The sequence below is a fragment of the Clupea harengus genome, chromosome 10 (genome assembly GCF_900700415.2).
Source record: "Clupea harengus chromosome 10, Ch_v2.0.2, whole genome shotgun sequence".
Lineage (NCBI taxonomy): Eukaryota > Metazoa > Chordata > Actinopteri > Clupeiformes > Clupeidae > Clupea > Clupea harengus.
In genome coordinates, this window is record NC_045161.1 from 29,286,096 (window position 1) to 29,306,876 (window position 20,781).

The window sequence follows — 20,781 nt, forward strand, 5'->3', positions numbered from 1 at the left end:
CTGTGTGTGTGTGTGTGTGTGTGTGTCTCTGTGGAGGAGCTCAGCTCTGACAGGGAGAGCAGGAGAGAGGCTGCAGCGTTAAGGCTGCAGATAAAAGTGAACTTGACCTGGGGCCCATGTAAAACCAGGTTTCCGTACCCATCCCTACTAATAGTACCGTGTCTGACAAGAATGAAGCATATTATTCTGAAAGGACTTAAGTCAGTAATGTGTGAGGAATCATCATCTTTATCTTCCTTAGCTATCATTACCACTGCCAACTTCAAATTGAACAGTTAAAAAAAATGCAGCACTTTGGAATTGTAGGAGTGATTGTGTTTCCCCCAGTAATGAATACAGTGGCCTATCGCATTTTAGAATATAAAATGACTCAGTGCTTCAAAGTAAAGAGTAGCGGGAACCTTAATAGAAATGTAGAGGAGTAAAATTCTTACTTCATTACTGCCGTTACTGTCCAGCCCTGTCAGCGTCCCAGATAGCACAGACTGGGCACACTGCAAAAAGTGAAATCTTAGTAAGATGAAATATCTTCAATCAAGGCAATATATGCTTGTTTTTGTCTGACAAGATATTTCTTCTTACCAGGCATTTTTTATGTTAGAGCATTTCACTTGCTTCAAGCGTTTCAGTCCTTAATTATCTTAATAAGGTTTTATTACTTGTTACTGAGATTGTATTACAGGTTCTGAGCACGTTATTGCTTGAAAATAGAATTGCCATAATTATAAGGCATTATAAGTACAAAACTGCTTTGTCAAAGTCAGAATTTCTTATTTCAAGCATCTTGTCCTTCTGATCTCTATATATATATATAAAAAAAAATTCACAGCACAGCACAGCAATTATGTATTCCTGTAGACAAAATACTATACAGTGCAAAGACAGTATTAAACTAAGTCAAACTTTTGCTTTAAGAACAGAGTTTTTTCATCCTTTAGCAGGTTAAAGTGAATGAGGAAAACGTGCTTATATTCATCATCTTGAAATGAGGCTATATGCTAGGTCATTTATCTTGAAATCAGTACAACTACACTAAAAACAAGTGCATTTGCCTATATACCCAAAAGATTTAAGAATGATTTTCTCAATATGTAGGAAAATTTGCTTAAATTCAGCAAATCCTAGCACCATCATCTTGAAATAAGGCTACCGTAATTTCCGGACTATTGAGCGCACCTGAATATAAGCCTCACGCACTGAATTTTTTAAAAATAATTATTTTTAACATAAATAAGCCGCACATGTCTATAAGCCGCAGGTGCCTACCGCAACATTGAAACAAATTAACTTTACACAGGCTAAAATGAATATCAAAACTAATACAATAGTTAGTTTTGCCAGTTAGATAAGTGCACTGTTGCTTTAAGAGCGCACAGTCGCAAGAGTCAATCAGAAGCTAGAACGTTAGATTGAAGACAGACGCTAGTTTGAAACCAGTGAGCTAAAGAACTTGAAGACTGGATTTGTATTGTTGTAAACTTTTATTTTATTTTCTAAAGTGTTTTGAGTTGTGTTCTGTCTACGCTGGTAGACTGTGGTTATTTTGACATTAGTTAAGTTATTGAGAGATACTGAGAAATCGCGTGGAGCTAAGCATCCATGCGGCTGCATCCATGCTAGCATCCTAGCTCCACAAAGCCACCGTAAACACAAAGCCACCGTATACAGTCACAGGTATCATAATCCATAAATTAGCCGCATCGTTGTTTAAGCCGCGAGGTTCAAAGCGTGGGAAAAAAGTAGCGGCTTATAGTCCGGAAAATACGGTATATGCTAGGCAATTTATCTTGAAATCAGTAAAGCTACACTAAAAACAAGTATATTTGCCTAAATACAAAGAAATGTAAGAATTATTTTCTCAAAATGTAGAAAAATGTAATTATATTCAGCAAATGCTAGGACCATCATCTTGAAATGAAGCTATATGCTAGGCAATTTAGCTTGAAATCAGTACAGCTACACTAAAACAAGTACATTTGCCTATATACCCAAAAGATTTAAGAATTATTTTCTCAATATGTAGGAAAATGTGCTTAAATTCAGCAAATGCTAGCACCATCATCTTCAAATGAGGCTATATGCTAGGCAATTTATCTTGAAATCAGTAAAGCTACACTAAAAACAAGTACATTTACCTAAATACAAAAACATGTAAGAATTATTTTCTCAATATGTAGAAAAAGGTGCTTATATTCAGCAAATGCTAGCACCATCATCTTCAAATGAGTCTACATCAGGGGTTCTCAAACTTTTGCAAGCTGGGCCCCCCCAAAGCTGGTTAGGGGTAGTTGGGGCCCCCCCATCCACCCGCGGCCCGCCGCCACCGCCCTCAACTACACCACCATATATAGATAGATAGATAGATAGTGTATTGTTATTGATAGGCCTGACATGTCAAGGTTAGGCTATTGTTATTGTTAGGCCCATACAGACAATTATTATAACTATTTATTTTTATTATTGTTATTATTATTATCAGTAATAGTAGGTATTATTATAATTAATGATTATCGACCAATTATTATTATTGTATTATTATTATTATCATAATAATAATAAGTGGTATTATTGCTATCATTAGGATACTGTTATTATTATGGGCCTCTTGTGATCTTTACAAAAAAAAGAATGACGAAAGAGGGGAGATGCTTAAGTCTACTGTCACTCTTCAGCTGCTCTTTCATGTCTAGTGACAGCTCATCTGCTGAGCAGAGAAATGGATCCCGAACTCAGGCGAATGAACGGTAGTCCTCTTTGAAATAGGACCCAAACTGATTTCTGATATTCGGCGTGATACAGTGTAATTTGACATAGGAGCTAAACTCAGCACAATACCTATCATTATTCTAAACGTGTTGCGTGGCCGGCAAAATCAGTGTTTCGGCAATTGTATGGGGTTTGCCAAGCTTAGCAATTCTATGAGCAACTACATAAGATGCTCCAGACACTGCTTGGAGATAGTGCTATGCTTGGACATGGTGGTTCGTTGTTGCTGGAGGCCATCACGTTTATGTTTAAAGAAGTCCACAGGCTTCTCTTTCTGACTTTTACGAATCAGAAACTTGTCCATGTTGTGTTTGTTTGCTGATACAGCGTATGAAGTTAATAAAGTTCTAATTTCAACGTCGTGTTCTTGTATGTGTGGTTGTGAACGACTTGCACACGAACAATGGATAAGGCTGTGCTAGGCAATGATTCCTAACCAAACGAACTGTACACAATGTAGACAGGGACAGCACAAAATAGTATTCAAGTGCTGGTGTTTTATTTGTTGCGGTGGATGATCAAAAAATGTAAAGGTAGGCTAGGTGTTAAGGAGAAAAGGGCTAGCTGTAGTTGGAAAAGGTAGCTAGCTAGGCTAGCTCTCGGGGCTACGAGCTTTTCTAAAAGATTGTGGAGCAAATTACTCCTTAGAATAGGCTACGAATAGACCTACTGCAAGTGCAGTAAGGTATTACTAAGGAAGGAGTGAGTCTTTAAAAATACTGTTTATAAAGCAATGAATATCTGAATGATAGAGGAAACAAGAGAAATTGCACAAACTCTGCAAAGTGTCGTCTCAGGGTGAGCGCTTACCTCCATGCCTGCGTTTTGTTTTTATACTCGGAAGCGGAGGTGCTACTCGCGTTGAAATGATAATACTCCGTTTTGATTGGTGGATCAGGAGCAAAACAGTATTTGATTTGTTTGGGTCAGTCCAGCCCCTTGCATTTCGCTACTGAGGGAGCTTTCACTAACCAGTGACAGGTCGGCGGTTTTTTTTTCTTTCTCCGTCTGTGACATCGCGCCCCCCCTGGAGAGTGTTCGCGCCCCCCCAGGGGCTACATGATAGGCAATTTATATTGAAATCAGTACAACTACACTAAAAACAAGCACATATGCCCGAATACAAAACACTTTCATAATTATTTTCTTAACATATAGAAAAAATTGCTTATATTCAGTAAATGTTAGCACCATCATTTTAGAATGAGTCTACATGCTAGGCAATTTATCTTGAGATCAGTACAACTACACTAAAAACAAGCACATATGCCCGAATACAAAAGAATGTCAGAATTATTTTCTCAATATATAGAAACATTTGCTTATATTCAGCAAATGATAGCCCCATCATCTTGAAATGAGGCTATATGCTAGGCAATTCATCTTGAAATCAGTAAAGCTACTCTAAAAACAAGTACATTTGCCTCAATAAAAAAAAACTTAAGAATTCTTTTCCCGAAATGTAGAAAAATGTGCTCATATTCAGCAAATGATAGTTCCATCATCTTGAAATGAGGCTCTATACTAGGCAATGTATCTTGCAATCAGTAAAGCTACTCTAAAAACAAGTACATTTGCCTAAATACAAAAAAATGTCAGAATTATTTTCTCGAAATGTAGATAATGTGTTAGGCAATTTATCTTGAAATCAGTAAAGCTACACTAATAACAAGAACATTTGCCTAGATACCGTAAGAATTATTTTCTCAATATCTAGGACAATTTGCTTAAATTCAGCGATTTTTTTTGCTCAGAACCAGTAATAAAATCTCAGTAACAAGTTATAGTACCTTATTAAGATACACCATCTTAGTAAGATGAAATATCTTAAATCAAGGCAATATATACTTGTTTTTTGTCTGACAAGATATTTCTTCCTAAACTGCAAAAAATCAGCCTTCAAAAACAAGAAAAAAAAGTAAAGAAATGGGGCATATATCACTTAAAATAAGCTAAATTATCTGCCAACAGAACAGGAAGATTTGACTTACCAAGAGTTTGTAAAACAAGTAAAAATATCTAGCCTCAAAGAACCCAAATATATCTTAAAACTAGTGTGGCCAGACTAAAAAAAAAGTACATTTGTCAAAATATTTAAGAATAATTTTCTCAATATGTTGGAAAATGTGCTTATATTCAGCAAATGCTAGCCCCATCATCTTGAAATAAGGCTATATGTTAGGCAATTTATCCTGAAATCATAGCCTGGATACCAGACCGAACTTAGCCCCGCCCACACATTTTTTGGTTGGGAAGTTCGGTCTGGCATTACTCCATTGAGGAGAAATTATCTGCGGACAGATATTGGCCGTACCAATCAAATTGTTAAGGCGGGCTTTATACGATGATGGACAGATGATCAACAGTAACGTAACCAACCACGTCACCAACACACGAGTTGAATTCGTTTTCAACAAACATGGCTGCCGCTGGAGAGCTGAAATGTATAGATTCGAGTCCATTTAGACATTGACAGTGCATTCATTTTGAAAGAGGAACAGAGAAACGCGATTAAGGCATTTGTCAATCGAAAAGATGTTTTTGCCTTCCTTCCTACGGGATCCGGTAAAAGTGTAATGTATCAGCTGCCCCTGGTCACATACTACGTTGTTCTGATTGGTTGTAGGTAACCAATTGAGCGAAGAGGCATTTTTTCTCCTGGTTCGGTTGAAACACGCCCCATAATCACAGCCCAATGGAGCGATATCAGACACATATTCTGACTAGAATTATGAGTGACATCGTCAGGCTACTGAAATCAGTAAAGCTACCCTAAAAACAAGTACATTTGCCTAGATACGGTAAGAATTATTTTCTCAATATGTAGGACAATTTGCTTAAATTTAGTTCAGTTTTTATTATTATTTTTCAAGCTTTATTTTTTTGGCTTTTTTGCCTTTACTCAGATAGGACAGTAGGTAGAGACAGGAAGCGAGCTGGAGGGAGGGATTGAGAAATGACCACAAGTCAGACTCAAACCTGAACTCTTACCTGTATCCCCATCTTACCCATTCATGGTGCAGGGTTGCTGCCGCTTGCGCCACAGCTCCATCCCTAAAACAGTCATCTGTTGAGGATAATGCCATTTGTTTTGGAGAGTTTTTAAGTCTTTGAGTTTTTGGGTTCTCCCCATGCACACAGCTCTCTCCTATAACAAGAGAACCACATCCGGCTTATATTGGTGAGACATGGTTCATCTTTTCCCCTTCCTCTCACCACACCTGAGATGAATTATCCTGGGGATTGTCTGTGATTGTGGTGGCTAAGAGCATCTGTTTGATGACCTGGCCAAGACCATTAGCACACCTCCATAGCTCATCCGACATCATCTATCTCTTCGTCATGTTGTGGTGGATAAAAGCATCTGGCGGACTGACCGCTCCGGTAGTCATTAACACACCTTCACACCGTACCATCTGACCGCTCCGGTGGTCATTAACACACCTTCACACCGTACCATCTGACCGCTCCGGTGGTCATTAACACACCTTCACACCGTACCATCTGACCGCTCCGGTGGTCATTAACACACCTTCACACCGTACCATCTGACCGCTCCTCCATTTCTCACTTGGATTCCAGCTGAGTGGTCTGTGTGTAAGAGGGACCGTGTATGTGTATGTCTGTGTGTGTTCGTCACAGTATGTGAGTGTGTATGTGTGTGTCATAGTGTGTGTATGTATGTATGACTGAGTGTGTGTGTGTGTCTGTGGTGTGTGTGTGTTGTGGGGGCGAGGATCAGCCAGGTCCAGCCCCCACTGTACAGACCCACCATATGCTGTCCATTAGAGTGCAGCCACAGCTCTTAGGTCTGCGGTTAATGTGTGAGCTGCCCTCCACCCCCCACCTCTGCAGGAGAAAATGGGCCCTGACTCACTGCACCCATCAGGTGTGTGTGTGTGTGTGTGTGTGTTTGCAGTTCAACAGCAGTACCTGAGGGATGCTGGAAAATATTATGACCGCGGTCTCTGTTTCTGGCCACTGCGGACGTGAGGTGTGTGTGTGTGTGTGACTGAGTGTATGTGAGTGTGTGTGTGTGTTATGTGTGTGAGGTGTTGCCTCTGCCTTCTGGGTCCGGCGCGTCAGCTCTGAGTGACCCATGGCGTTAACAAGCCCGCCGCATGTGTGCATCCTCCGCTTAATAAGGCCTCGTCCTCCCCAGACCCCCTGTGTGTGATGCCAACGCACCCCTACATAACGAGCATCAAACAAACAAACAGAAATACGCTAATGAGAGCAGAGAGGAAGGAACAATAGCAGGGAAAACATGAGTTACAGCTAGAGGGCGCGGGGATCTGAGAGAACAGCATCGTGGTTATGGGGGAAATCCAGTCTGATGCTGGACGGAGAATCAAGTCTAATGCTTCAACCCAAAAGAGTGTCTATTTCTGAGCCAGATCAGGCCCAGAGCCCGCTGCTTTCTGAGCCGTGGCAGTCATGTAGCATTTAAATTAGTCCTGCCAGCCAGCCAGCTGCATGGAGTTGAATTCCTGATGTCCAACCACTCTCACCCTCTCTCTCACTTTGGCTCTTACCCTCTTTCTCACTCTTGCTCTCTCTCACCATCTCTCCTCACTCTCTCACACACTCTCTTTCTCTCTCTCTTTCTCACGCTCTCGCTAGCTCTCTCTCTCTCTCTCTCCCTCTCTCCCCCTCTCTCCTCTCCCCCCTCTCATTATCACCTGGTCCTCCAGGCTTGCTGTCCCCATCTCTCAGTTCCCACTTGTCCAACCTCCATGAGATGTGAAACACACACATAAAAGCATCCCTCTCTGACTCTCTCTCTCTCTCTCTCCATGAGATGTGAAACACACACATAAAAGCATCCCTCTCTGACTCTCTCTCTCTCTCTCTCCATGAGATGTGAAACACACACATAAAAGCATCCCTCTCTGACTCTCTCTCTCTCTCTGTCTCTGTCTCTCTCTCTCTCTCTTTCTCTCTCTGTCTCTCTCCATGAGATGTGAAACACACACATAAAAGCATCCCTCTCTGACTCTATGTCTCTCTCTCTCTCTCTCTCTCTCTGTGTTGCAGTACTTGCATAAGAATGGAGTCGTGCACAGAGATCTTAAACCAGAGAATCTCCTCTATGCTGACATGTCTCTGGATGCTCCGCTCAAGATAGGTAGCAATCACCATTTAAATGAAACACACACACACACACTCGCACTCACACACACACACACACACACACTCACACTCACACTCACACACACACACACACACACACACACACACACACACATTCCAGGATGTGATCTGCCTCATTACATTTTGTCAGGTTATCATGTGACAATTTAAAAATGAAAGATTTTCAAAATGATCTGTTTTGATATTTTAGTATGTTTATTGTGATCAATTGGCCATGAGTAACATACGTACACATATATGCCTGAACGGTATGATGTGTGAAGTACAATGTGCGTAATAGCGGAGCATTGTAGTTGCATGATGGAGGAAGAGAGTGATCTACACGAAGCCCAGTCGCTTATTCATCACGTCTGTTTATGACTCATCTGTGCCTTTCATGCTCTCAGCGGACTTCGGCCTCTCCAAGATAATTGATGAGCAGGTGACCATGAAAACAGTGTGTGGTACGCCAGGCTACTGTGGTGAGTGCTCGTCCGGTTCTTAAATAAATGAACACAGGTTCTTTGTTGTGATGTTTGTAACGCCTATCATACATATTCAAGCGTGCTCATTTAAACATTTGTGAAGCATAATTTATGTGAGGCTGGTTGCCCTGTTTACTTGCCTAGCTACCTTGTTTGCAGGCTTACTTCAATTATCTTATTTTTTATTTTCAGTGTTTATTGCATTTAGCGCACCTTATAAATCCCTCTGTATGAGGAAAAATTATTTATAACACCATCTCCATCAGCAGGTGTATTGTTATATTTGTGATGGTATGCCTTTGGATTATTTTCTGTGCATGACCAGAAAGACTGCCAAAGCCTAAAGAAGAGAGTAATATAAATGTGAGCAAAACTTTGACTGGACAACAGACTACATGGTGGGTGGCCACAGCTGCGATCACAGCTTTTAGCGCCTACTCATCCGGAGCATCTCAGTCCTGTCATCTTCACAGTGCGAGTGTCTGGCTGTGATGGTGGTCGCCCATGCCTGTCCTAGGCCAGTCTGTGCCAGATGTCACCACAACGTTGGTGTGAATGAGTGTGAGATTCTTCACTCGCCCGGGTCCAAATAGCGGCTGCCATTGGCAACGGATCCGGCTCTGATTTGGTGCTGGTCCTGGATCTGGCAGAACCGGGACGATCTTTGTTGGCCTCTGGCTTTGGACCCTTTCTGACACCCTGACTCTGATTCTGTGTGTGTTCTTAGCCCCAGAGATCCTCCGAGGCAACGCTTACGGGCCCGAGGTCGACATGTGGTCTGTGGGAGTCATTCTCTACATCCTGTAAGTTCGCATGAAAATGAACATTACAACACATTTTATATCAGCAGTTATGAGACTGTTAGAATTTGTGAATAATGTTAACCCTTCTCCTTGATGTGCATCAGTATACTGTATTTAATATCATAAAAAGACAGCCTAATATCTCTACTGAGAGATCAATATGACAGCCTAACATGTTCGCTGAGAGATCAATAAAGCATTAATTGAGTTATTATAATACTGATAATAATAGTAGTAATAACAAGTAATGTTAACAATTGAACTGTGGAACAAGTTCCCTTTGGGGATCAATAAAGTACTCCATCTATCTATCTATCTATCTATCTATCTATATATCTATTTAATAGTCAAAGTAATAAGAGTAGAAATATTAGTAATTAAGTAACAATAGTAATTCCACTCCTATTCAGCAGGATAAGTTTGATGTAAAAATGATAAAGGTTTTTCTGTCTGTACTTTTCACATTGTTGTTCAGCTGACAGGGCAAACAGTGGTGCCAGCTCCAATCCCCTCCTCTCTCTCACTCTCTCTCTCTTTCTCTCTCTCTCCCTCTCTCCCTCTCTCTCCCTCTCTCTCGCTCTCTCTCTCCCTCTCTCTCTCTCTCTCTCTCTCTCTCTCCCTCTCCCTCTCTCTCCTTCTCCTCCTCTCTACCAGGCTGTGTGGGTTTGAACCATTCTTTGACCCGAGGGGGGATCAGTACATGTACAGCCGCATCCTCAACTGTGATTATGAGTTTGTCTCCCCCTGGTGGGACGATGTCTCCCTCAACGCTAAAGACTTGGTGAGCTCTCCCCTGAGACCACAGCTTCCCTGAGCAGGCCATGCCGGTCACACAGTGCCATGGCCATAGCGATAGACAGACCACAGTCATACAAATGCACATAGACATACAGACAAACACAGACATTGACATAGACATGCAAGCAGTCCTCAGTTCTTTTAGCACATTAAAAGCACCTAGAGTTTCAGCATCTTAAAAGGATTTCTAAATTTGTTGTTAGTACATTTTTTATAATAGTAAAGAAACTCTAAAAATGGTCAGGACCGAGCAGATATAAGATTACGCAATAATAGAGTTGTAGTTCTAGTTATACATGTTAAAAAACTTTTTGTAATCTTTTTTAACACACATCAGTAAAATGTAGTAATGGAAGAATGTTAACGTCGACCTGCTCCTATGGGGTCGTAGGTCAGTAAGCTGATTGTTCAGGACCCTCACCAGCGCCTGACGGTGGACCAGGCCCTGCAGCACCCCTGGGTGCTGGGCAAAGCCGCCCGCTTCTCCCACATGGACACCACCCAGAGGAAACTACAGGAGTTTAACGCTCGCCGCAAGCTCAAGGTCAGAGTGTGACACTGGATAACTAATGAAACTACAGGAGTTTAACACCCTCCGCAAGCTCAAGGTCACAGTGTGGCACTGGGTAACTAATGCATGTGTGGTCTCTGTCTGTCAAGGGACTCAATCTGACTGCTATTGTTCCAGGTTTTGTTTCATTCATTAGTGCTTGTTATGTGGTTCAGCAGAAGGGATAATTGCAATTAGCTCCACAGCCAAGTGAACTCTCAGAGGGGAGCAATGAAATGAAGTCAAACTAAATTAGTCTTTATTGAATGTAAAAGAAAGAATGGAATCAGTAAACAAATAACAAATAAATAAGTAAACAAGCCAAATAAACACGTCCTCTTATTCTCTCTTGCCCTCTCTGGTCTGTTCCTCGTCTTCTCGCACACAGGCTGCCATGAAGGCGGTGGTGGCCACGAGCCGTATGCACGAGAGCTCCAGGAGGAGGACTGACAGCTGCGAGATGCCCGGCCCCGACAAGACGTCCCGCCAGAGCAGCATGCAAACAGAACCGGTCCCGGAGTCCCAGACCGACACGGAACCTGCCGAAAAGACGACGAGCTCCACCGCTGCGGAGGAACCAGAGGCGCCCCAGGATCAGCCTGTCTGCACCCCGCCACTTCTGCCCGCGCACAGCCCCAAACCCAGCGCCCCTCCGCCGCTCGTGGGGGCTCCGACCGCGCCCCTTCCCACCAGACCCCCCCTGAAACCTGACGGGCCAAAGCAAACCTCGGTCATCCCAAAGACTGGCTCTTTCCCGCCTCGGCTGCCCATGAAGAGCCGCTCGGTGGTGGGGGGCGCCGGTGAGAAGTGCGAGCCAGCCCCACCCAGCCCCAAGAGCCTCAGCAACGGCTTTGCCGTGGGGGTCGACGGGGCCAGCAAGACCACCCAGTGTCAGTAAGGGAGGGGTCTTCAGGTTTAAAATGGGGGGGGGGGGGGGGGGGGCAAATGAAGACATTGAGGCGTGATCAGAGTCAAGGCATTGGCATGCTGGACCCTCACCACACACACACACACCAGATGGAACACTGACAAAGGGAACCTCAGACTGAGGCTGGGAGGGGACAGAGACCAACTTTGCGATCTTTGGGTCATCTAGACAATGCATATTTGTTCTGAGGAGGTTACGTAATAAAGCCCACTGACACACTGACCGGCTTCCAACTGCCCACTTACGACGTGACTGCCAACACAAAATGCTTTCACCTCCCATCGTCTCTCAAAGACTCCTCATGCAGAGGCACCTCTGAGATCAGGTTGATTGTGTGCTCTGTTTTCATCCCCTGTAGATTTCTAATATTGTTACCAGATGCAAATCAACGCCAACACACACACCATACTTCCTTCTATTCTTTAGAGAGCATTCAGATAATAGGGGTGTTGTGTTTGTGGCAATAATATTATATGACTACGTAATTGTTTTTGGAATGATTGGTAATAGTACCTACTATTTGTAAATATAGTTCTACTTGAAAAGAAATATAATATCCTTATTGTTCTACTTTAAAAAAAAAAAAAAAATGTATCCTTCTCCTTAAATTTGAATATATGGTCTTAGCAGATTTTGTTTGGCTTTAATTTGATATCTTTCTCTTGACTGACTGGTAGGTGTTTGTGCTACACCCTCTTTCCCCCTCCTCATGGCTGCGTACAGTAGGCTACTCATGGGCTGAGCTCCGCTGCCATGACAACCACACTCTCTACCTCCTCTGCCATTACAGAGGCTTCCTACTCAGCAGATGCCCTCAGAATCACAAAGCCAAGTTTAAAGGGCCAAAACTTCAGAGGTGCCAGACACGTCCCCCCACCCCAAACCATTTGAGACCATCATCGTAATTAGCACCTCCAAAGGGCTGGTTTCTGGAAACCTCATTCACTGGATTGGATTAATCTTTTGGCTTTTGTTTTTGCGTTTACCCTTTTATGTTCTCCCCATATGTTTTCTTTTAATTAGAGAAAATTACTTTTAGCAGCTTGATTTCAAGTATCACTCTCTCTCTTCTATCTTAGTCATTGCCAACAAAGGTGGAAACGATGTTATGAAAGAAGCCATTGTATATATTGTTGACTAGTAATTACTGGTTACTCATAATTGTGCATAACATAAAATATTTTACAAAATACCAAACATTGCTTAGTTATATTGTATTTAGGCCTAATAAATGTAATTGTAGGTGAAATTTGTGTTTGCTTTAAAGCTATAGTGTTTTTATGAATAAACTTAATTGAAAATCCTGAGATTCTGGTGGTACAAAAGAGTGAATATTCACCATTGCTTATTTCATGTGTGTATTTAATGAGGAAATGTCTGACTCTGAAATCAGAGAGATCATGATTGCAGAGTCAACGCACATATGAATGGGGTACGTTTGACGGGAGCCTGGCATAGGGCCAAAATGTCAATCATAAATTGATGTTATTAGCAGGTGCTGGTGTCAACATGTTCATTTTAATGTTAAACGGAGCATTAAGTGATTAAGTCATGATTCCTGTCTAACTCTGTGGCCCTGTCCCGATACCAATCTGAGCTTTTGTCATCACTGGAATAGTGGAGCTAAACCGCTGAGTGAGAAGTGGGAAACTCACACCATGAAATGGCCCATTAAGTAGGCCTCCATCTGAATGGCCTGGCTGACCACTTGTGTGATGCTAAACTGGCCTTAACTATGAGAAACATCTGGCTTGAGCTTTGAGGGAGAATTACAGAAAAGGCATGGCTGGCAATTCCTAAATCATGCCAAGTTGTTTACGCACTTTACACTTTACCTTCTCGCTAATCGCTCATTCAGAATATCCTTCCTGGTGAAGAACCACAATGTGTGCCTTCTTGTGGCAATCTTTTTGATTGGTTCTCTTGTTTGAATTTACACCTCTTTTTTCTGCCAATCGACAAGTAATCAAATTTAATAAGTTACGTTACTTTGATGAAGTAATTAAAATAGTTACATCACTTTTTATATTTATTATAAGAGGGAAGCAGTTACCAAAGCACTCTGTTTATTTGGAAAGAACACCTTCTGCTTAAGCATTGAAGAGCTGCCTGTGATCCACCTAACATGAGGCCCTGAGAACCTTCGTAGAGGCAAGGCAGGATATTTCTGCTGCAAAACATCTATCATGTTTATGTCAAAATGTATTCCCCTTGTGTGACTACTTAGAACAACTGCAGCCACTGGGCGTCAGGGTAGTTCCCTTGCCAGACAACTGGCACAGCAATGTCAATGCAGATTCCGTGGGATTGAAAACACCCACAGTCTCGCTCCCAGCACATTCTTTAAATCCACACCTTTGCCATGTTTTGCCTCCGCACCTGTGTCGAGCTCTGCCACGCAAACTCTGCCACAGCTACATGTACAGGAGGGCCAGCCCAACAGCACCGCTCAACGGACACTGATGCACTCATTGAAATGCCCCGCAACGTAGAGGAAAGGTTCATTCCCTAGGACCGGGGCCTATTACTTTGGTGGAAAGAGCATAAGCAAACATTTACATTCCTGACTAGACTTGCAGCAAAATACCTGGGAATCGTTGCTTCATCTGGCCCTTTGAAATTACTTTTTTTCAAAGGCAAGAGTAAATGAGCCAAAGAAGAAACAGACTGAGGGTAGGTGAATGTAGATGTTTTATTAAACTGTATAGAAGGTTTTTTTTTTTTTATTGTAGAGAAGATTTAATTCATATTGTTGATTTCACTTCTACCGACGGTATCGCCCATCCCTACATAAATGTCTGCGCGCGTAGGGCTTGAGACGAGCCGGAGGCGGAGCTAATACTGGGTCTCTCGCTGCGCCATCTGGTTGGTGTTATAAAGTAGGTAGCCAGTTAGCTTCCAGGTACCCATTTGCAGGACCACACGACCGTCATAGTCTAGAATTATCACAAGATCAAATCGCTATATCACTTTCAGGTGACGGAGGAAGTATTACGTTATGTAAGTATTTGCTTTAATAGAAAACATTATTTTGACTTATAGTGTTAACAATTGTAGTACTTCGATGAAGCCGTAAATGAGTGCCTGGTGTAAGTTAGCCTAGCTAACGTTGAAGCAAACGTGATAAGTAGATAAGCGGGATCCATGTGGTGAAAGAAAGGCCGTAAAAGTGGCTATGCTAATACTAGGCCTCACATAAAATGGTCGTCTCTAATGATCCAGTGTAATGTATCGACAAAACAATAACAAAAAACGCACCATTACCAGATACTCCTGAATTTAACCTGAATATACAATTGTTTAACGTTACCAAGTTACATTTGCAGGCTAACATCGCCTAAACTAGCACAGTGACTATCAAGTCGTTGTTTTCTCACGTTCCGACATAAGCTAACTTGGTTAGCAAAGGTTACAGCCGCCATCGAGTTTCTGGGTTTCCATTTGCGTTACTTAGCCTATTACTTACACGAATGCCAGCTTTTCCACTCCTCCACAAAAATGTAAGTTAAAATGTGAAATTTAGAACTTTTAAAAAGTCGCATTCAATTTGTAAATGACTACATAGTTAGCATTAGCTCGCCTGGTAGCTAGCGTTGTCGGTTAACACGAACATACCCATGTAAATTAGGACATGGAGGCCTCATTTGTCTTTTACCGGTTCCGTTGCGGAGGCCTTTACTGTTACATCTTTTATTTTAACTAGTCAGTAATTGGGGTACATGGCATTATTATTTTCGTAAAACACCCAAAACCCTCGTTAGAAAGAAATTATACTACATACATATACTACCTGGCCTGTTACTTTTTGGTTAGCTAGCTTCTTGGCTAAGATAACGTGTATGCAGCCACCTCAACTCGGTGAGTTTGTTAACTTGCATACTTCATATATGCCGGTAGTTAAATATACTGCCTCTTTATTCCCAGTACCCGTTTGTCTTAAAAATCAACATTCGTCTCTATAACTCATTTCTAGTTATTATCACTATTTTCACGTGGTTAGGGAGCGCTAGTTGGCTAGACGACGCTATGTGAAGCCAACTTTCGGTCATTCAAGCGGCAACATTAACCCGTCGATTTAGACGGCGTTTTGTTCGAACAATTGAAAATGCTTCACGGCAGCGATACACCCACTGAAAATGTAGTTGACGTCACATGGTTTTCTGATGGCAATCCTAATGTTCATTTTCAGCAGATTTGGAATCAGTGAAGTGTCTACATGGCAGTCAGAAGGGGACACATCCGATACCTTAAAGTAAGTGATCTTAAAGGAGTCGCCTGCTTATTCTGCAATGAGATTCTGTTGCTTGACTTTGGGGTGCTCTGTTTGGTAACATTTGTTTATTAACCAGGGCTGCTCTGCCAGTGCCTTTTCAATACATTTTTTTCATGATTGTATTTTATTGTCAATCTTTTTACAGGTGTGTGAAGTGCAGAGCTGTCAGGGTGCCGACAGAGATTCGCAGTCACACATGAAAGCTGTAAGTATTGAAATTTTCATTGTATGATTCCGTTGTGTATGTAGTGATGAGGGGAACATGAGTCTTTACAACACTGTTGGAATGCGTCTCCCTTTGTCATTCCAATAGTGTTCATTCCGAGTAAAGCTCAGAGCCTGAGTGCTGGGTACAACATGTATATATTTGTAGAATATGTTTTTCATATTTCAGTGCTTCAGTCTTTTTCCCCCCAGGAGGCGTATGACAATGGGTATGAGGATCACATGGGGGACGAGCCCAAAGATGCCAAGACCAACCTAATAGTGAACTACCTGCCGCAGAACATGACGCAGGACGAGCTGCGCTCCTTGTTCAGCAGCATCGGCGAGGTGGAGTCTGCCAAACTCATTAGAGATAAAGTGGCAGGTAATCCTTATCAGAGAAACCAGAGTGAGTCCAAACCCTTTTTATTTTACCTCTACACCCTTACATCCCTTTGGGGGAGGGGGAAGTCGGGCTGGAGCTGTCTCGTCACCCTGCCCCGCCCCCCTCCATTTTTTTCTTCTCTTTGATGTGCTCACTCATGTTTTCCTTTTCCCCCTGGTTTTGAATAGTGTGCACTCTGTAAAGAGGTCTTTTGATATGTGTGTATATATATATAGAGAGAGAGAGCGAGCGAGATATATAAATACATTTCATCGATTTATTTATTGATTTACTTACTTATTTGATTGTGGTTTGAAGTGCCTTGTAATAGCTGAGGGGTTCAAATGTGTACACACACTCAGTGTTCTGTCGTTAAGCGTTGCTGCTCTGATGCTCCACGTTCTAGTGTTGAGCTCTGTGGTAGAGCATGGTGAGTTTGGAACAGTCTTTGCCTGCTGCCTGCACCAACATTCAGTTACCGTTCTTTTACTTTCCATTAGTTTCTCAGAGCTACCTTTTATGTTGAGTCATTTCTTTAATTCTCCATCATATTGTCTAACTAAAGCTGTCTGTATCTTGTAGAGGTGAAAACGCAAACGCCTTGTAATGAATGGTCAAAATATTTGCCATTTAACACCCCTCCCCATTTTTTTAATTTAAGTTTTAATGTAGTGTTTTCTACTTTTATCTGAATAGTGATTTGAGTTTGAGTTAAACGTAACGGGAAAGTTAACAAGTTAAAATATATTATTGCTTTATTTTGTCGTCTTGTTCAAGATGAAATCCAAATCACTCCTGATCTTGCATGAAGCACAGCTACTTCAGAGAATCCGTTTTTTATGTCTTTATTTACTTACTGATTTCTTTTCCCATGACTGGGAGGACTACCTGGGATTGTGGCACTCTTGAGTTCTGTTTTACACCGCCTCTAACTCCTTCTGCTTTCTTCTCTGTTTACTTCATGTGGCAGAAATGTTCTCTGCTGTCCTTGAAAATGCCTTTTGTTTATCTTGGTGCCTTTTGAATTTCTGTGTTTCTTTCTGTGGATATGCTGATGGGTTCATCATCTTTCGCTGTTTTAAAAAAAAAAATGTAAATTTGTAATGGTCTTTTATTGAGTTCTTTTTAACGGTTTGAAAGCTTTTTTTCCTAGTTGTCATAACTTAATGTTAGAGTTTGACTAGACCTGTAAATTCTTTAATGTGCATCAATGTCAATAATGTTTTTTGTTTTACAGCCCAACCTGTATTTTCTTTTTTTCCAGATGTTCAGTTTGGGGAAACTCATGTCAATGTCATTCTTTGTTTTGTGTGCAACAAGTCTGCCGAATGTGGACCCAAACGTTTGTTATTTTATTTTGTTGTTTTCCTTTTTTTTCTCTAGGCCACAGTTTAGGGTACGGATTTGTTAACTTTGTTAACCCTAGTGATGCAGAAAGGGCAATCAGTACACTCAATGGGCTGAGACTACAGTCTAAAACTATCAAGGTAACGTGCCACCAGATGTTTTTGTTTCCATGTGTACTCTACTCTCATAGATGTGATCTAGTACCAAACAACTGGGTCCAGTGATGTTTGTTTGTTTCTTTTAACATGTAAGGATTTAAACCTTCCGATGGAACGGAGGTGATGGACAACTGTGGGAGTTTATCATTTTCAGTTTTTTTTTTATTATGTTGAATTTTTAAAAATTATTTCATTGCTTTTAAATTTTCTGTGACCTTCTTTTTATGATGAGAATTATTTCCAATTGGCTCAAGCTTTTATATGGCAAGGTTTTCTTTTCGGTACAGAATTATACTGAAGTTTCTCCCTCCATATATTATTTTCTGATCGTTTGCAATCCTACTGGATTTTCTTTCATCGCGTATGAACACTTTTTTGACAAGAGAAAAGCGCTCAGCTTGAGTATGACGTTGTGCCGAATCAAAGCCCTGCTTCGTTAGTCTCGTTACAATTATTTTTATTTGAGGTTTTTTTTTTTAAGGATTATTACTGTTCTCGATTTTTATCCTTATTATTTCATTGATTTAATTTTTTAGCCTAGTCCAGACCTGTATTTACAAACACTCCTTGAAATGTGAAGGGGTTTACTTGGGTTTTTATTTTCATTATGTTTTGACTTTATGGTGAATCCAACAAGACTGTGTTATAGCATTGGTAGTATTTAAAACTAAAATTTTGCTAAAGCTTACCATCTAAAGATGAACTTTTTTTTGACATAATAGAAATTAGATTATTTTTGTTTGTTTGGTTTGTTTTGTTTTGACACTAGGTCAGCCGTTTCTGATTCTAAACTCCACCCTTTCTCTCCTTGCCGCCAGGTCTCCTATGCTCGTCCGAGCTCCGAGACCATTAAAGATGCTAATCTTTACATCAGCGGCTTGCCCAAGACCATGACCCAAAAGGACGTGGAAGACATGTTCATGAGATTTGGACGCATCATCAACTCCAGAGTACTTGTCGACCAAGCCACAGGTGAGATGGCGCATGGCAACTCTGGGGGCGGGGTTTGAAAGGGGTTGTGTGACTGCAGTTTTGAATTATTTAAGAACGCCTGCAAAAATGATCATACTCTGTCTTTTTCTAAAAGTTTTTTGGTTATGCTTTGTTATCTGAACTGCACCAAGAATATATTCTCTTTAACCTTAATGACTTGACTTTCTAGACAAATGTGAGTATTTGACTACTCCTCCGTCAGGTCTATCTCGAGGAGTGGCCTTCATCCGTTTCGACAAGCGCATGGAGGCAGAGGATGCCATCAAGCACCTGAATGGCACAAAGCCCCCTGGCGCCACTGAGCCAATCACAGTCAAGTTTGCGGCCAATCCCAACCAGGCCAGGAGCTCCCAATTACTCTCTCAGCTCTACCACAACCAATCACGTCGCTTCGGTGGGCCAGTGCACCACCAGGCCCAGAGGTTCAGGTTAGTTTCCGATCTTCAGTCTCTGAGGGGGTCTTGGTGTCAGCATCTTGAAAGAATATTTATATTTAGTTTCATAATAAGAAATTGAAAGGCCAATGTAGGTAATATTGATGTGTGCTACTAATGCAAATAGAAGACCAACTCCAGTCCACTTCAGTCTTAGACCTGTTTTCTGCGTTTTACCGGGTTCAGTCCACTTCACTCTTAAACCTGTTCTCTGCGTCTGTCCCGGTTCAGGTTTTCCCCCATGAGTGTGGACCACATGAGTAGCGTCTCTGGCATGAACGTCTCCGGTAACTCAACCTCTGGCTGGTGTATCTTCATCTATAACCTGGGCCAGGACGCAGATGAGGGGATCCTCTGGCAGATGTTCGGCCCGTTCGGAGCCGTCACCAACGTCAAGGTCATCCGCGACTTCAACACCAACAAGTGCAAAGGCTTCGGGTTTGTTACCATGACAAACTACGAGGAGGCCGCCATGGCAATTGCCAGCCTCAACGGTTATCGCCTAGGAGACAAGGTCTTGCAAGTGTCTTTTAAAACAAGCAAGTCTCAGCATAAGTAGACTGTTTTTGTACACAGAGAAGGGGATGGAGATACATTTGTAAAGCCTGATTGAAAAAGTTTTTCTTTTTTTTTTTCTCTTTTCTTTTTTTTTAATAACTGTATAAATAGAATTTCTACATCTTTAATGTGCATCTTTGTCCTAGAAAGTAGGTGTAGATATTGTCTTATTGGATCTTGGATTGAACTGCAATGTTTTTGTTTGTTTTTTTTCCTTTAAGATTCCCATGGTAGACCAATTTATTTTCTTTTCCTCATCCAGACGTATCAGTTTTGGTAATTTTGAAGAATGTGCCATATGTACGGAAAAGGGAAAAAGGCAAACCAGTGTGTTGCCTTCTGCAGAACTCCTGTCGGCAGGCGGCCGGAAGTGAAATATAGAAGTAAATGTTAGGAAGCCTTAGATTTAAACAGACCGCTCAACCTCCCAGTCAATGATCTAAGTTGGGACACTCCAGGCAGTTTGTATTGCTTATGAACCCTTTCATTCTGGGGCTACTGGGAGGTGGGGTTTATTTGGGAGGGGGGGGGGGGGGGGGATCAGTGATTTGAACAAAATGGAGACTTGTATACGAAGGACCAAAGAGGTAAAAAAAAGAATCTCTCTTTTTTGTTTTCTTTTCTTTTTTTTTGGGTTGTCTGTTTTGTTGACATTCAGAACAGTGTGAACACGAATCTAAAAAATAAGCAGAACATTTTTTTTTTTCCCCTTCAGATATAAGCATGTGATTAATTATTTTACTTTTAAGATTGGGGTTTCTATGCTTCTCTGAAGAGATTGAAATAAAGTACTTAGTCTTGCCATACCGTTCATCCGGCACATGGGGAATGGCAATCCTTCAGTTCCTTGACTGAGAGCGAAATGATCGTGAAAGTGTAAATGCTGTCATGCTGTGTAAACATTGTTTGTGTTTTTCCAAATGTGTTTCTTCCATTACAAATATTAAACATTATGTTTCGATGAAA

General features: G+C 41.6%; 2 protein-coding genes across 6 annotated transcripts in view; both read left to right on the forward strand.

The window, feature by feature from the left end:
- si:ch73-60h1.1 (calcium/calmodulin-dependent protein kinase type IV) overlaps positions 1-12,772 on the forward strand; it is a 28,494-nt gene extending 15,722 nt beyond the window's left edge. Inside the window, exons 6-11 of the mRNA XM_012823173.3 lie at positions 7,804-7,894; positions 8,307-8,381; positions 9,112-9,187; positions 9,842-9,968; positions 10,377-10,529; positions 10,924-12,772. Coding sequence (XP_012678627.1) covers positions 7,804-7,894; positions 8,307-8,381; positions 9,112-9,187; positions 9,842-9,968; positions 10,377-10,529; positions 10,924-11,433 — 1,032 coding nt within the window. The 3' untranslated portion in view covers positions 11,434-12,772. The remainder of the gene's footprint in view (positions 1-7,803; positions 7,895-8,306; positions 8,382-9,111; positions 9,188-9,841; positions 9,969-10,376; positions 10,530-10,923) is intronic.
- A 1,432-nt stretch (positions 12,773-14,204) lies between these two features.
- elavl1b (ELAV like RNA binding protein 1b) lies at positions 14,205-20,781 on the forward strand. Of its 5 annotated transcripts, none has more exons than XM_012823200.3 (8): positions 14,205-14,463; positions 15,653-15,715; positions 15,882-15,941; positions 16,139-16,349; positions 17,709-17,812; positions 18,649-18,802; positions 18,993-19,251; positions 19,489-20,781. In XM_012823200.3, the coding sequence occupies exons 2-8, from the start codon at positions 15,680-15,682 to the stop codon at positions 19,814-19,816; spliced, it is 1,152 nt and encodes a 383-aa protein (XP_012678654.1). In that variant the 5' UTR covers positions 14,205-14,463; positions 15,653-15,679; the 3' UTR covers positions 19,817-20,781. The 5 variants fall into 5 exon arrangements, with proteins under 5 accessions (XP_012678654.1, XP_042564901.1, XP_012678657.1 ...); XM_042708967.1 differs by having other exon boundaries at positions 14,210-14,463; positions 16,154-16,349; XM_012823203.3 differs by having other exon boundaries at positions 14,210-14,463; positions 15,656-15,715; positions 19,026-19,251.